General features: G+C 38.4%; 1 protein-coding gene and 1 pseudogene across 1 annotated transcript; both read left to right on the forward strand.

Annotated features, from left to right (window-relative positions):
- Positions 1–8,492: 8,492 nt before the first annotated feature.
- LOC143883421 (uncharacterized protein At4g22758-like) lies at positions 8,493–10,333 on the forward strand. The gene is made up of 2 exons (XM_077386770.1): positions 8,493–9,173; positions 9,917–10,333. The coding sequence occupies exons 1-2, from the start codon at positions 8,930–8,932 to the stop codon at positions 10,087–10,089; spliced, it is 417 nt and encodes a 138-aa protein (XP_077242885.1). The 5' UTR covers positions 8,493–8,929; the 3' UTR covers positions 10,090–10,333.
- A 2,762-nt stretch (positions 10,334–13,095) lies between these two features.
- LOC143885656 (U6 spliceosomal RNA) lies at positions 13,096–13,204 on the forward strand (annotated as a pseudogene).
- Positions 13,205–14,726: the final 1,522 nt, after the last annotated feature.

Below are 14,726 nucleotides of genomic sequence, written 5' to 3' on the forward strand. Positions count from 1 at the left end.
GTGTAGATGTCAACCTGAAGGAATCCAACATGAGATGTATTCTCACATTATACAGAACACCCTGACAGACTATTGTGTGTGACACACATGCGGGTTAACCTGGATGTACGCACACTGCCAAACCATTGAAATCCTGTCTTCTTGCTTGTGTGATTGCGTCTCTCGCATCTTCTTGTTTGCCTACTGTTAATCATGTTTGATCCCTATTTCATAAGGTTTTTCTCGGTCTTCTACAAGATGGATGTGCCAAATTAGGGTTGTCAGTTTGGACTCGAGCTCGGCTCGGTAAGGGCTCGGTCGAATTTTTAATGAGCCGAGCTCGAGCTAGGCCAGGCTCAGCTCGGCTCGTTAAGGCTTGTTAAGAATTTAATATCTACTACTATATAGCAGAAGAGAAAAGGAGAGAATTTTGTCAATTTAACACGTCAATGTGGATGATTTTTACCGTTTTTTGCCCTCCCTACATATCTGTGCATACTATCTATGTGAGGGTAAAAACGGTATGAATGTTCGCTAGCCACCTTCTCCAAACGTTATGTCTCGCCCATCCTTTGCAATTGTATGTATTCAGAGATTTGTCTTATTAGATGTGATGAAAAACTGCACGGAAATACTATATCTTGAAAGATTGCTACCAATAATACGTAAAAAAAAGAAGCTAGCATTAATAATCATTACGTAGTAAAGTTTGGGAGGGAAATTACAAACAATGGGTACCTGGATATGACAATTACGAAAAAAATTACAAAGAAGGGGTATCAAAATATGACAATTACGAAAAAACTACAATCCTTATCAATTTTTTGAGGATATTACGAATTCCGCACACCTATAAAAATATTTACAAATTCCGGGCACTTTCAGACGAACAACAGATTATGGAAACCTCTATAGATTGGAGGGCTAGGATCAACCTATGGAAATGATTTTATGGGCACAACATGTTGATGTTGTGTTCCATCACATGGACGGTTTGGATCAACCTATGATGTGGTCCGTACAGTTCTTTGTCGGCCCGTGCGTCGCACGGGGTTTTTTACTAGTATATATATATATATATATATATATATATATATATATATATATATATATATGTGTGTGTGTGTGTGTGTGTGTGTTATGAGGAAATGGTTTGTGTGCAGCTGCACAGATAAGCTATCTGTGCGTGGCTGCACAAATCATAGTGGGGGCCACATTTTTTTTTTTGGGGGGGGGGGGGTCCAAAGCATTCATTTGGAAGGCCCTTCTATGGATAGTGTGTGTACAAAATATCAGCCCTATAGGATCATCTTAACCTAATCAAAGTTGGAGGGGAAAATGGACGGACACTGTTTTTGCCCATTTTTTTCCTCCACAAATTGCTTGGTTAGGATGATCCTAAAGGGCTGATTTTTTGGTACACACGCTGTCCATGGAATGGCCTTCCAAATGAATGCTTTGGATCCCCCAAAAAATGTGGCCCCCCATGGTTTGTGCAGCCATGCACATATAGCTTATCTGTGCAGCTGCACACAAGCCATTTCCTCATATATTATATATAATTTTATAAGTTATAACTCTAAATCCCTTACATGTTATGTAATTATTTAATTTGAATCATTTGATTGAACATGATAGGTCCAAAAACGCCTAAAATAGCCCAAAATATGTAGGATTTTGGGGTCCAATTGGCTCATTAACGAGCTTGGTAAGGCTCGCGAGCTTGACTGAGCCGAGCCCAAGCTCAAGTGTTGAGCTTAACTAGCAGAGCCGAGCTGGGCCAAGCTCTGCTCGTTTACACCCCTTATGCCAAATGCGTTTTTTTAGTTAACCTTCAGGAGGTGGTTTGCATGGGATTAAAGAAGCTATCAGTGCAGACTCAAGAAAGCAGTCTATGGGCTCTGACAAGTCTCATCTGGCTCTCGGACACAATGTGCACAAGCAAAGGAAATCTAATAATGCTGGCATTTAGAGACTAAAAAGTAGGTTGAAAGAATCCTTTGCTATGGATGAAGGGCTTCTTTGTTGTTTCCTCAGAGTCGAAGTTGTTGACACCTTATGGTGGAATGCAATTGTCCCAACAGAAGTACGCATTAGACTTGCTCAACAGGTTCTGAATGATGAATTGCAAAATTGTCAATACTCAATACTCCTATTCTTTATAACAAGAAGTTAGTTGATAGATAATAAGATAAAAGATCCACACAATTATCAAAGTATGGTAGAAGCTCTTCAATACCGTACTCTTACCAGGCTAGTTATCATTTATGCAGTAAAACAAGTCTGATAGTAATTACACGATCCCTGAAAAGAGTACCTATAATCAGTCAAACATATTTTTAGACATCTCAGAGGTATTGTCAATCAAAATTTCGATGGAAATTTCGAAATGTCGGGAAAATACATATCTGAGACGGAAATAATGTGATATTTTATCCCGTATAAAATATCACGCTATTTCCATTGAAATCCCGAAATAATGTGATATTTCGGTCGAAATTTTGTCAAAATTACGGGGAAAACAAAATTTCAAAATTTCGAGATTTCACCCAATTTTGATCTAGGTCTCGACCGAAACCTGAAATTTCGGATTCCGGTCAAAATTTAAAACCTTGGATATGAGACAAGTTGGTCTACGGTCCATCAGATGTGTCAAGCTCGAGTAATTATATGGAGCCTGAACGTGACGGACCTCACACTTGGCACCATATAAAAACTGTCACTGTCACTGTCAAGCTCTACCTTGTTATGTAGTCATAACGATGTGCTAGCATGTTGTTTGCACGATGCACGGGCTCAAATCAAGTACGGCCACGGTTCAAAATAGATCCAGCTGCCAAAAAATAAACCTATAAAAACAAGAAAAACGTGAAGTAAACTTTTAGAGAGAAATATACCTAGGACTTTCTTTCAACAAAATGTTCTCCCATTGCAGATTTAGCAAGCTTATTTTCAACACCTGTGATTATGCAATCACAAATGCACAGATTCCACAAGAACTCTTAAGTTAAACGTGCGTCAGCTAGAGTAGTACTAGGATGGGTCACCTTTGGATGTCCACGGGTTACACCCCACTATTTCTTTTAATTAAATGCGGTTCAAGCCCACTTAGCTAAAATAAAAACAAGGGATGTTGCTAGGCAATTGTGCGAACCTTTTCGTGGCTGACTTTTGCACGAGAGAACAGCCACCTCAGACGAATTAAATGAATAAGACAAAATCTGCTGAAAAGTGAGCCTATATGGCTGCTCTCATGCAAAAGTCAGCCATGAAACGGCTTTCGACAAGATTGCCTAGCAAGGGAATTGCTAGCCATCGCAAAAGGCATTTCACGGATGGTTTGTCGCATGTCAGACCAACCACCTTATGAATGGAGACAAAATCTGCTCTCTTCATTCACGAGGTGGCTGGCAGACCAGCTGTGAAATGCCTTTTGCGATGGACCCTAGCAAATCCCCCTATAAAAATATAAAAAAAAATTCACCATGGCTTTTGTCATGCTATTGTGATGGTTCACTCTGAATATTCTCCACACCTTTTATCAATGAACAGCCAAGATGTCAATTATTACGCACATAATTAAGAGAATGAAAAGTCTTTATTTGAATTTTCAATCAAATAAATATTTCGCTTATGCTCAATTCTCACCTTACCCACCAAATATAGAAATTAACAAACATGACACCTAGAGAGAGAGAGAGAGAGAGAGAGAGAGAGAGAGAGAGAGAGAGAGAGAGAGAGAGAGAGAGAGAGAGATTTTGGTAGGTAAGCTAGGATTGAACCACACCGATCACTAGGTTAAAGAACAAACACGTTCTACAATAGTTATTGCATTCATTTGGTACTTTATGTTGGGTAGGTGTTGACTGCTCCAACTGGACAGGTACCTTCCTCTTCATTTGAATTGTGACAATCATCTGGGGCATCTTCCATGAAATGTGCAAGGAGCATTAAGGTCTCAGTCAAGCTATGAGAGAGAGAGAGAGAGAGAGAGAGAGAGAGAGAGAGAGAGAGAATATGAGACATGCCCCATTTGGATCAGGAAAAACATTTCTTGTGGAAAATATTGTCCTACATTTTTTTTTGTTTCCACGATTTAGAGGGGAAATGATTGGATTATGGATTATTTAGACATTACTATAAATTTAAGCTCCATGCAAATAAAACTTGAACTGAGGTGGTTCAAATTTCTTATTTCATGTGTAATCAAAAAATGGAAAAGCAAATTTTGGAAAACCCAAAATATCCCTGAAATCCAAACACGCCTTAGAGAGAGGTAAATCCTTAATATGAAAGAGATGTTTTGTAGTTAAAGGAAATTGTTTGGTTTATGAGACGTTTATGGAGTTTAGTGAGTGAACATTTATTAAAAATGAAAATATGAGATGAATTTGTAGAGAGGTTTAGAGACATAAGTTGTCTCTAATATTAGCAAATATGGAAAGATGTTGAGATAGAAGATAAGAGACAAAAAAAGAAGAGAGGAAACTTAGATCATGTTTGGCAATCATGCTTTTTTAGGTGGAATAGGGTAAGAAAAGGATTCTCTAGATCTGACTCCAAATCATCAAGATCTAAGAATTATGAGTGTGCAGCAGCAAGCAACAAATCAAAATTCAGATCTTGTACAATCTTGAGTGTTGGGGGGTTCCACGTGAAAGCAAAATAGTCCCACATTGGAAAAGTGTAACGGTGTGGATGGGCTTATAAGGGAATGGGTTCCCTCGCCCTCAAAAGCTGTAGAGGGAAGGGAACCCATTCCCTTATAAGCCCATCCACATCGTTACACTTTTCCGATGTGGGACTATTTTGCTTTCACGTGGAACCCCCCAACAATCTCCCCCTCCACGTGGAAGCACCGTGGACAATCTCGCCCATCCACGCTGCAGGAATGTGGGAACTACAAGATCTTCCCCGAGGGATTTTTCCGTCCTCGGAGGCACACTGGGGTTACCGAGATCTTCCCTGAGGGATATTTCCATCCTCGGAGGCTAAACCGGGGTTAGCACGTGCCTAACTCTAATACCACTTTTCCGATGTGGGACTTAACAGCTATCTTTTGAGGGCGAATTCTACCCGGGTCCCAACATTGAGGTCATTTTTCCATTAATTTTCTAGATCCAAATTTATTTTTTCCCTTCTAGGATCTGCAAAGGCTGAGAAGCGTTTGCAAATTTGCTCTTATACCATATGAAACCAACTCACCCTTAACCTATTGCATCTATAGTTTCTTACCTCAAGAGACACTTTGGAACTCTATAAATAGCACACTCCAAGTCTCATTTGAAATATGTTTTCATGTACTCTCTCGGGTACTCTCTCTTTAAGTGTTCTTGAGTGATTCCAAGTAAGGTTTTTTAAAAGAGTTTCTTTTTAGTTTTCTCAAGCAAGTTAAGTCTCTTGTCCCTTAGAGCTTCGTAGGCAAACTTGGTGTTCAAGCTTTGGAGAGACACCAAAGTGTAGTGAAGTTGAAGATTGAAGAAGACTTCTAATCCTCTCATGCGTGTCTCACCGGCGACGCTTACACAAGCTTTTTCAAAGTCAGCGGAGTAGGTGAATCGCTTGTGGATGATTCATAGAGGGTGCTTTCATGCATCTTTGGTTTGGTAAATGACTATTTGATTCAAGGAATTCTCATGTAAAAATACACTTAGACCCCCTGTGGTTTCTGACACATTCAACTTAACCTCTAATGTTTAAAAAGTTACAAGTAGATTCCCTGTGGCTTCAATTTGTATAACGTAGGCTCCCTCATTTGACGGTTCGTCCACAGATTGAAGGGTTAGGATGATCCGATGGAGCTGATTTTTTGGGCACACCCTATCTATGTCAGGGCCCATCAAATGAACTCTTTGGATCATCCAAACAATGTGGGCCCATACCCAAATCCAAACACTACCAAAAACACAGTGGGTCCACATTGTTTGGATGATCCAAAGCGTTCATTTGATGGGCCCTGACTTAGATAGGGTGTGCCTAAAAAATCAGCTCCATCAGATCATCCTAACCCTTCAATCTGTAGATGAACCGTCAACTGAGGGGTTCTAACTTACACAAATTGAAAGCACAGGGGTCTACTTGTAACTTTTTAAACATTAGGGGTTAAGTTGAATGTCTCAGAAATCACAGGGAGTCTTGAGTGTATTTTTCCCTTATTATTATCTAATCTGGTCTTACTTTCTTGTTTTAGTTTATTTCATATATAATTGTGCTAATGGATCCCTCTAGAGATTCCATCTCTTCGTCTATATCCCTTGGTAATAAACAGGCTCCTGATGGTTAGAATCATGGAGTCGAAGCAACACAAAGGAACATTGAAGGTATTCAAAGAACAACATGAGATATTTACAAGTTGATGAATTCCTATTATTGTTTTTATTTGATTCATTAAGATAATAGCTAGAATCCAGAGAGAAAAGGGAGATGAGAAAGTTGTAATCTTGTACTCGTGACATAGTAGAGACATGTCCTTTCTTGTTTTTCATTTAACATTAATAAATATAGCAACGAATTTCTCCAGAACATGGATTGTTTCCAACAAGCACTCCCATTAACCCTATTTCTAAAGCTACTTGTGGGTTATGGAGGCCTGAATCATCGGTCCCGATTGCCCAATCGGGACAAAACACCGAACCGGCCATCTCTCTTTGGCTAGGTTCTAGCTTGGTTTTCTGGAGGATCATCTCCATCCTCCAGCATCACTCAACACCTCTGCCGCCTTGGGGTCTACCGTCGTGCTCGGCCCCAGCTTTTTCTTCTTGGTCACTCAATACGCCCTTTTCCTTATCTTATGCAGAATACCCACGCTTAAATTTGCTAACATCCTCCTTCTCAACTCCAATTTCTCTGTATTTTTCCTCTATCCATCCTATCTAATCCATTTCATTTTAATGATCCTTCTTTTTATCTTTATATTCCATTTCATATCTAAGCAAATAGTTTTTATCAATGACCATCTTCATAATGTTTTCTATGAAGGCCCTAGATTTCTTTTTAACATAGTTTTATTCAAGTTTATTTTGGCTCAAATCATGAAAACCAAAATGTTTTATTTGTTGGAGTAAAATTTCTGTACTGGTTCAATCTAAGAAAAGATAAGAAGAAAGGAAGATGCTTCAAGGCGCGTAAACGCTTTCCTTAAGAAGAGATTCGCCCCCACCAGTAGTGTGCACAGGGGACCACGAACTCGCCACCAAGATACAATGAAGCCCGGTTCCAAACCGATTGTTTGATGACGTTCTGCACTGAACAGAATCAAGCCTGAATCACCTTTGAATTTTGCAAGTATTTGAGACCCAAGTGTTCTGTTTCTGCAGAAAACAGAATACTTGATAGTATTTCTAAATTGTTAAAAAAGTAACTTTATAGGGGTTTAGAGAAAGAGAATTGTGCCGGAAATAACAATTTTGGGTATGCCAAAGTAGAAATCCGAATTCTATAGAGAATGAGTATTTTCTACTGTTTTTATAGAGCTTCTGGCTTTTTGGATATCCTTTCAACGGGTTTGAATTCTGACCACTATGAGCCCTATAGCGCATTGCACGCGCGCGCGTTGCATCGTCTTGCGGTTCAACCCAAGGCTTAGACCCATTGTGCACGATAATAAAGTAGAGAAAAGAGCAAAGCTTTATAAGCACAACTTTTTCTTTCTTATGAGTCACTACGTGACTATCTTTTTCACACTACTTTTGCACTCTTCTCTTTCTCTTGCAAAAAACAACTCTTTCCAAAGAAAGTTTTTCCTTTTTCAAAACACACTTAGAAAATATTTTTTAAACACTATCTTTTGACCAAAAATAAGATATTGAAAATCACAATCTATCATTATTACCCATATTCCGTGATCTAAACTATATCATTCATTCCATGATCTAAACCAGTCATTTAGTGGTCTTCATCATAGATAGGCAATTTTCCAAAATAAAAATAAAAATTTTAAGATCGAGAAGATGATCCTAAAACTCCAATATGTAGGTCATGTTCGGCAACTATGAAAAAGAAAATTCATGGAATTCTGACCTACATAGTGTGGGATGTAGGCAAAGAGGTGGGTATAAAGAGAGATTTGAGGGTGGTGGTGAGTGAGGAGAGCTTAAGGTGGGCTGAAAAAAGAGGGAAAAAAAAAAAAAAAAAAACCTATTTTAAACAATAATTTTATACTCACAAAGAAACAACCAAAAATAATTTTATAATAATTTATGCTCCTAAAAGTTTCTTGACCCCAAAATTGGAGTAAGCGTCGGGTGCATTGCATGTAGTGGGTACGGTCTCATGTGAAAAGTCGTATCAGAAAAAGTAATTCAGTGTTTGGAGCATCCTTTTCTGTGGACCCCACCGCACTGATAGAAAAGGAAAGTGACATATTTGCCCCCTTTTTTCTGTTGGCCACCCACTCATACTCTTCTCAGAGGTTGCCCAGGGAATAATTAGGGCCGAATCTATTACTTCCCAATATAAAAAAAATATGCTAATTGGATGGTCACGTAAAAACTCCCCACATGAACCTTTCTAACGTATCTCTCTAAATCTCACGCAAAAACAGAAAGAACAGCACAAATCCAACGTATCTTTCGCAATCAAACCCGAATCCACCTTCTTAAATTATATTACAACCCAAAAAAGGAAACAAAATAAACCCTAACCCTCAAACCCAGACTCACATCAAAAACAAGAACAAGGTTCTCTCTCTCTCTCTCTCTCTCTCTCTCTCTCTCTCTTCGTTGTGAATGGTGGAATCCTTGCCCTTTTTCATGCTCCTCCCCTCCTCAGTTCTACCACTGAGGACAACCGCGCGTATTCAATCCGCGCGTTTCTCCTCCCATTCTCTCATCCTTCTCCCTCTCTCCTTCTCTCAAGGCTGGTATTACCGCTGCATCGGCCTCGATCCTTGAATTATTATCCCTTTTTCTCATCTTCTTCTTTCTTATTCTCAACAATCGATTATTCAACGATGTCGATCTTCTTACAGAAACAGAAAAAGAACAACCCCCAATCTCATAAGGTTGGAAGATTCCTGATCACAATCAATGTTCTTGGAAGCGCGGGACCCATTCGATTCCTCGTGAACGTTGAGGATCTTGTGGCTGCTGTGATTGATACTGCCCTAAGATCTTACGCTCGCGAAGGCCGCCTTCCTATCCTTGGTTCTGATCTCAATAATTTCTTCCTTTATTCTGCCAATGCTGGATCTGATGGTAAGAACTAACTCAAACCCCTTTTTTTTTTAAGGTTTGGATTGCAAGAAAAACTAAGAATTTTTTTTCCTTTTCACAATTGAGGCCTAATTGATATGATTATGGTTAATTTAGAGGGATATGTTATCACAAATTGAAGGTTCTTCTTAGTTAAAATTGAATGGGATTGGTTCAAGTTATGTTTTTTCATGTGTAACAATTTTTCTTGGGAAATTGCAAGAAAAACAACTTTTTTCTTGTGAAATTAAAGGGATATTATTATAAATTGATGGGCTCTCTAAGTAAAAGTTGAATAGGGTTGGTTCTAATTTATCTTCTTTTATGTGTAAAAATTTAGGAATTTTTTGAAAATTTTCTTTTCCAAACTTTTTTATGAAATTCCTGCAATCCAATCAGAGCTTTATGATCTGCTTCTATCCTTGTATTTCTCTTTTTTTAGGCTCTGCTTGGATTGTAAGAAATAAATTCTGATGGAAAATTCTGTCTTAAAGATTTTATTTCTTTTCACAATTTAGACCAAAATAATATGATTTTGTTAATTTAAAGGGATATTATCATAAATAGAAGGTCATTCTAAGTAAAAATTGAATAGGGTTGGTTCAAGTTATGTTTCTTCAAGTGTAAAGAAAGGTGGAAATTTAAGAAATATTTTTCCTTTCCAAACTTTTTCAAAAAATTCATGCAATCCAAAAGTGCCTTTTGCCTTGGTGGTTTTTTTAATAATATGGAATTGGATGTTGCAGCACTAAGCCCTTGGGAAGCTATTGGTTCCCATGGCGGAAGGAATTTCTTGCTTTGCAAGAAACAACAGCAGACGCAGGTGACTGATGATGGGGCAGTGCTCGGTAGGAAAGGGAGCGGCAATTGGAAGGCGTGGCTGAACAAATCTCTCAATTTTAAGATCTCTTCACATTGATGAACTGATGATCTCAATCGAGCCAAGATAAGATTGATGTTTAGTTTGTTTCTTTGTTTACACTCTTCTTCCTCTTTTTTTGATTTGTGTTATGGTCCTCATTCATTTGAGGGAGATAGATGATAATGTTTGATTATGTATTGGAGAAATGTTGGGGCTTTTCTTGTTTGGTAATTTCACACGTACATGTTATTGGTTGAGATTCTCTTTTAGTAATTACATTGATTGTTGAGGATTATGAGAATGCTCCCTCTCCCTCTCTCCTTCTCACTTAATCTCTTGGATTAGATTGCTGATCTCTGTGGCAATCTGAAGTCCAGCAATTTGGGATTGCTTTGAATTGGAACGACTTATATTTTCGTCGGTGTAATGCTTGTTTGATTTTTGGTTATCGACACCCAAGGGGAAAAAAATGTTATTTTCATCCACGGTTTGTTTTGGTCAAAACAAAGGAATATAGTTCACACTTTCTCTACTATTCACCACGAAAATGGGAATAGAATGGAACATGGATGATGAGAGTGCAGAAAAACAGTAATGTATCCTTCTAGTCTTTTATTTTATTTGATCAGAAGGGATTTATCCCTTCTTTTTTCTTTTCTTTTTTATTTTCCCATGAATGGAATGAGTACATTTCAAAAAAATGAATGGAATGAGTTGTGTAAATTTTATTTCACTTCCTTATTGAGGGTTTCCATCTCTGATGCTTTGCTGGTTCCTCACTCTCCCTCTGTCAAAACAGTATTGTGGTATTAAATGGATGTCTTCTTTGGGAACAGTACTTGTACAGAAAGTCGCTAAGGGTAGCTTACAAAGTTTTATTCTTTGTTAGAAACTGCTTTATTCTGCTCCAAGCGGTTCATAATTTGACTTCCTCCATTACATTGATAGAAGCTGAGGGATCATGCCATTTGAAAGCGAGTTCATTTATCTGTTGAATTGTGCAAGACTTTTAACTCTTATGATACATGTGACCTTAATTGCGAACTAACCCATGTATGTGCATCTAACTTTCCTTTATCTGAGGTTTGGATTCTATGTTAATAACACACTTAATTACAGCTAGAACATTTCATTTGAAAAACTTATTTATTTATTGATACATATTGGATACCTCAATTTTTAAGTTTAATTTTAGAAGAATGGTTTTGGCATGGAGTTTTAGTAGGGGAAAAAAGCTATACTATGTTGCTGGGACTCTTTTACAGAATATGAAGGATTAGCGGTGGACGACGGTGATGAGATTGATATTTTGTTTTGCTCTGAACGAATTTATGGGGGTAGTTGAAGGAAGCTTAACTACTACACACATTGGGTGCTTCCTGTGTCACATTGAACCATGCAAGGTCATGGATTTCTGGTGGAGTGGATGTAGTTCCGTGATTTGGATCAAAACTCTATAAAAACTGTGGTGCCCTCTTTCTTTTGCTTCTTTATCTTATTATTGCATCTTGGTTTGTTTCTTTCATTAATTGGATCTTCCTTTGGTTTAATTGTTAACAAGGGCAAAAGTTTTAAAACCCAATTCACCCCCTCTTGGGTTGCCATCACATTTACCTAGGCCTACTACACATGAGTCTATTTTCAGATGTTCGCCTTTATGGTGGGTTGAATTTATCTGGGGCTAATCTTCAGGATCCATCCTCAAGACCCTATCCAGTTTGGTTCGGTGATTGATCACCTTGTCTGGATTTGGTCAAGCACGGTTTCAGAACTGCTCCGTCCGGAGATGATGCGCCCACTTTTAGGTTCATCAGCTCTGATCCTTTGAGGCCTTACATAGGGAGTTTTATTAGTCAATCAAGTCTTTTGTGGGCTTGGCGAGTGAAGGCTTCTCTAAGCCAGATACTCGGATCAATTTCCTTTGCATCTGAGCTAATTTGGTCATCGCGCGACTTGCTCCTTTCAGACTTGGCACGGATCCCAAATGCTTGTGGTGGGAAATTGCGGTTGTTACCTCGAAATCTGAACGGTCGCCCCAGCCATCATTATGGCATTGTTATTACATGGTAATAGAGACGACCCGTTACGCGCGGACGAGCTAGTGAGAGGGCGCCACGTGTCCACCGACAGCAGAGAATGCGAGACAATGTGACATTTCGTGCGCACCAGGGCATGAACAGTGAAACCCCCATCCTGCTATATTATAATAGATATATAGGAGGGGACCTCTTGTACACTTCCAATGCTTCAGATTAGTGCGTCTCGATATAGTTTGTGGTACAACCTCCGGATTAAACACCTGAAACAACCAAAGTAGAATTACAAGATGTTTCAACTCTATAACTACAAAGAACCAGCACATAGCAACTTTACTTTCACCTTCATATATGCTGTCAGGGCCAAAAATTCGATATGACTAAATAGATGGGATGGAAGTCTGGAGAGGGGTGAGATCATGCCATCTGATACTCCTCTAGAACAAACCAACAAATTTACCAGCCGCGGGGCCCCCTAATAGAGAAGGTAATCTAGCGTCAGCTGTATTCAAATGTACGGAGATTCTCCACGTGAATCTCATCTTCATCAACTTGCAGGAATAAAGTAAGTCTACTACCTTCATATATTTCAGTTTAAGGGTTGCACAAGCAATCTTTAAATTAACCAGATATTTACAATGTTGTATACTCAGCCATTCAAGGTGTGGACATTTAGATAAGAGGTTCACTATATCTCAATCACCTACCTCAGACAAATTTTAGAGTAAGCGGTGTAAGAGAGCCAAACCCTTCAAATTCATGATATCTTAATATGCAAAATACCAAGTCCAAATGTTTCAAGGAGGATTCTTTACTGCAATGAAGAAACCGAAAAGGAAAAGTAATGCATATATCATCTGGATATCGAAATAAAGTATAACACATAATCAAGTCAAGTTGAAGCTTTTCATTGCATAGTTGATCCATTGGTCGAGATGATTGGAATACCATTTGTCCAAATAAAAGTAAACTACGAATGTTTTTATGGTATGAGTAGCGTGAAATTCCAAGAACTGTCCCCATAGTTGTTCATGTGCATGCTATAAGCATACGATAAAATTAGAACGATGTAGAAAGATTAGCATGGCCCCTGCGCAAGGATAACACGCAAAAATCAAGAAATTGTCCAAATTTTAATTTAAAAAAAACCATCTAGCTAAGTGAAGATGCCTCGAAGGATGGTCGGAGGCACCTCCATCTGTTCGACATGGTTCTAGAAAAAAAATTCAGCACTTCACTAAGCCGATCCTCCACAAACACAAACTATTAAATTCCAAACAAAGCTCACAAATGACATTAGAAAGATATAACATTTTTGTTTTGTTTTTTACTACAAAATGCAAAAGAACCAACCTATACGTAAGCAATTTGATGGGTTAATTAGTAATTGTATAGTTCATGGCTCTTGGCTGATGTTCCCGTTGATTTTGGACTATTACCTTTTCCAACTGTATGATCTCTACAACGCGTATCCGGTACAGCATGCTGTGACTCATAGGTTAATTTGCCATTGCATTTGAGAAAACATAGACGAGAAAATTGCATTTTCCCATGTCTTCTTCAATGTTGTGCAAGTGTCGGTCATGGACTTGACAAGCATATGAAGTGTCTAGTTTTAAACATGGTTGCCATATACTAGCTTTGAGCCAACATAAACTCATACAGACACTTACGAAGACGGGTTGGATGTCAGCATGCGCTCGTGTTAAGGCATGAGGATATCATGTTATAGAAAAGAATATTTTGGGATAATAACCTATGGGAGATGATATTTTCATCCCCTCTGCAGTACGCATTCGCCTCCTTATAATGTGAACAATGGGCAACTTAAAAGTGGGGCGAATGCGTACTGAAGGGGGTGAAAATATCATCGCCTAACCTATTGCTAACTAAATAAGTATCTTGAAGTAGGAAATACCGGTTGGATATTTCGATAATTCAACTGGTGGGACTGAAGACGCAATAATTAATTATCTTTCATTACCATTCCAGTCATAATAACATATTCAGAGACTGCTAATGCATAACTGCAGTCATCAACTCACAGAATTACTTATGGATAAGGCCCTGTCACTGGCTCAATCCAGTAGGAATTGTGGATGAGAATTGTTATTGTTATTGTTTTTTTGTTTGAGATTTCCATCTCGTGTCCTTATCCATGTTATTTAGGTAGAATATAAAAGGGATAGTTAACCCTTTTGTGGGCGGATCCGGGACAACCAGAATATCATATCTATTGTGGAAGGGACATCCAAACAGAAAGCATCCGAAATTTGGGGCAAGCTGTTTTGCCAAGAGTTAGCAAGATGAGCTAAGAAATTAGTACAAAAAAATATTCCTCAAAGTGTAGAAAATATCAAATAGGATGTGGTATCATGTGTAAAAGGCAGAACTCTTTCGATTGACGTGACTGATCACACAGTTGATGTGGCAAAATTTAGGATTTCAGCAAAATTTCGCCGAAATCTTGTAAAAATCAAACCGAAAATGAAATATTTCGGCCAAAATTTCAGATTTCTGGCGGAATTTAAAACTATGCTTGAAACTTTGATTTTTCTATCTCGTATGGCCACACGCCACTGTTCCTTAGTGTAATTCCTGATGGACCAGACATCAATTTATTTTATCGTCGCAATTTTTCTTTTGGTAACCCTACCA

Source organism: Tasmannia lanceolata, unplaced genomic scaffold (assembly GCF_043159265.1).
Source record: "Tasmannia lanceolata isolate RefF3 unplaced genomic scaffold, GAP_Taslan_0.1 ptg000008l, whole genome shotgun sequence".
Classification (NCBI taxonomy): domain Eukaryota; kingdom Viridiplantae; phylum Streptophyta; class Magnoliopsida; order Canellales; family Winteraceae; genus Tasmannia; species Tasmannia lanceolata.

Excerpts from the sequence above, each read along its gene's own strand:
- LOC143883421 (XM_077386770.1), top strand. The coding sequence starts at position 8,930 with ATGTCGATCTTCTTACAGAAACAGAAAAAGAACAACCCCCAATCTCAT. Across the intron at positions 9,174-9,916 it reads TGCCAATGCTGGATCTGATG|CACTAAGCCCTTGGGAAGCT; the intron begins GTAAGAACTAAC and ends TGGATGTTGCAG.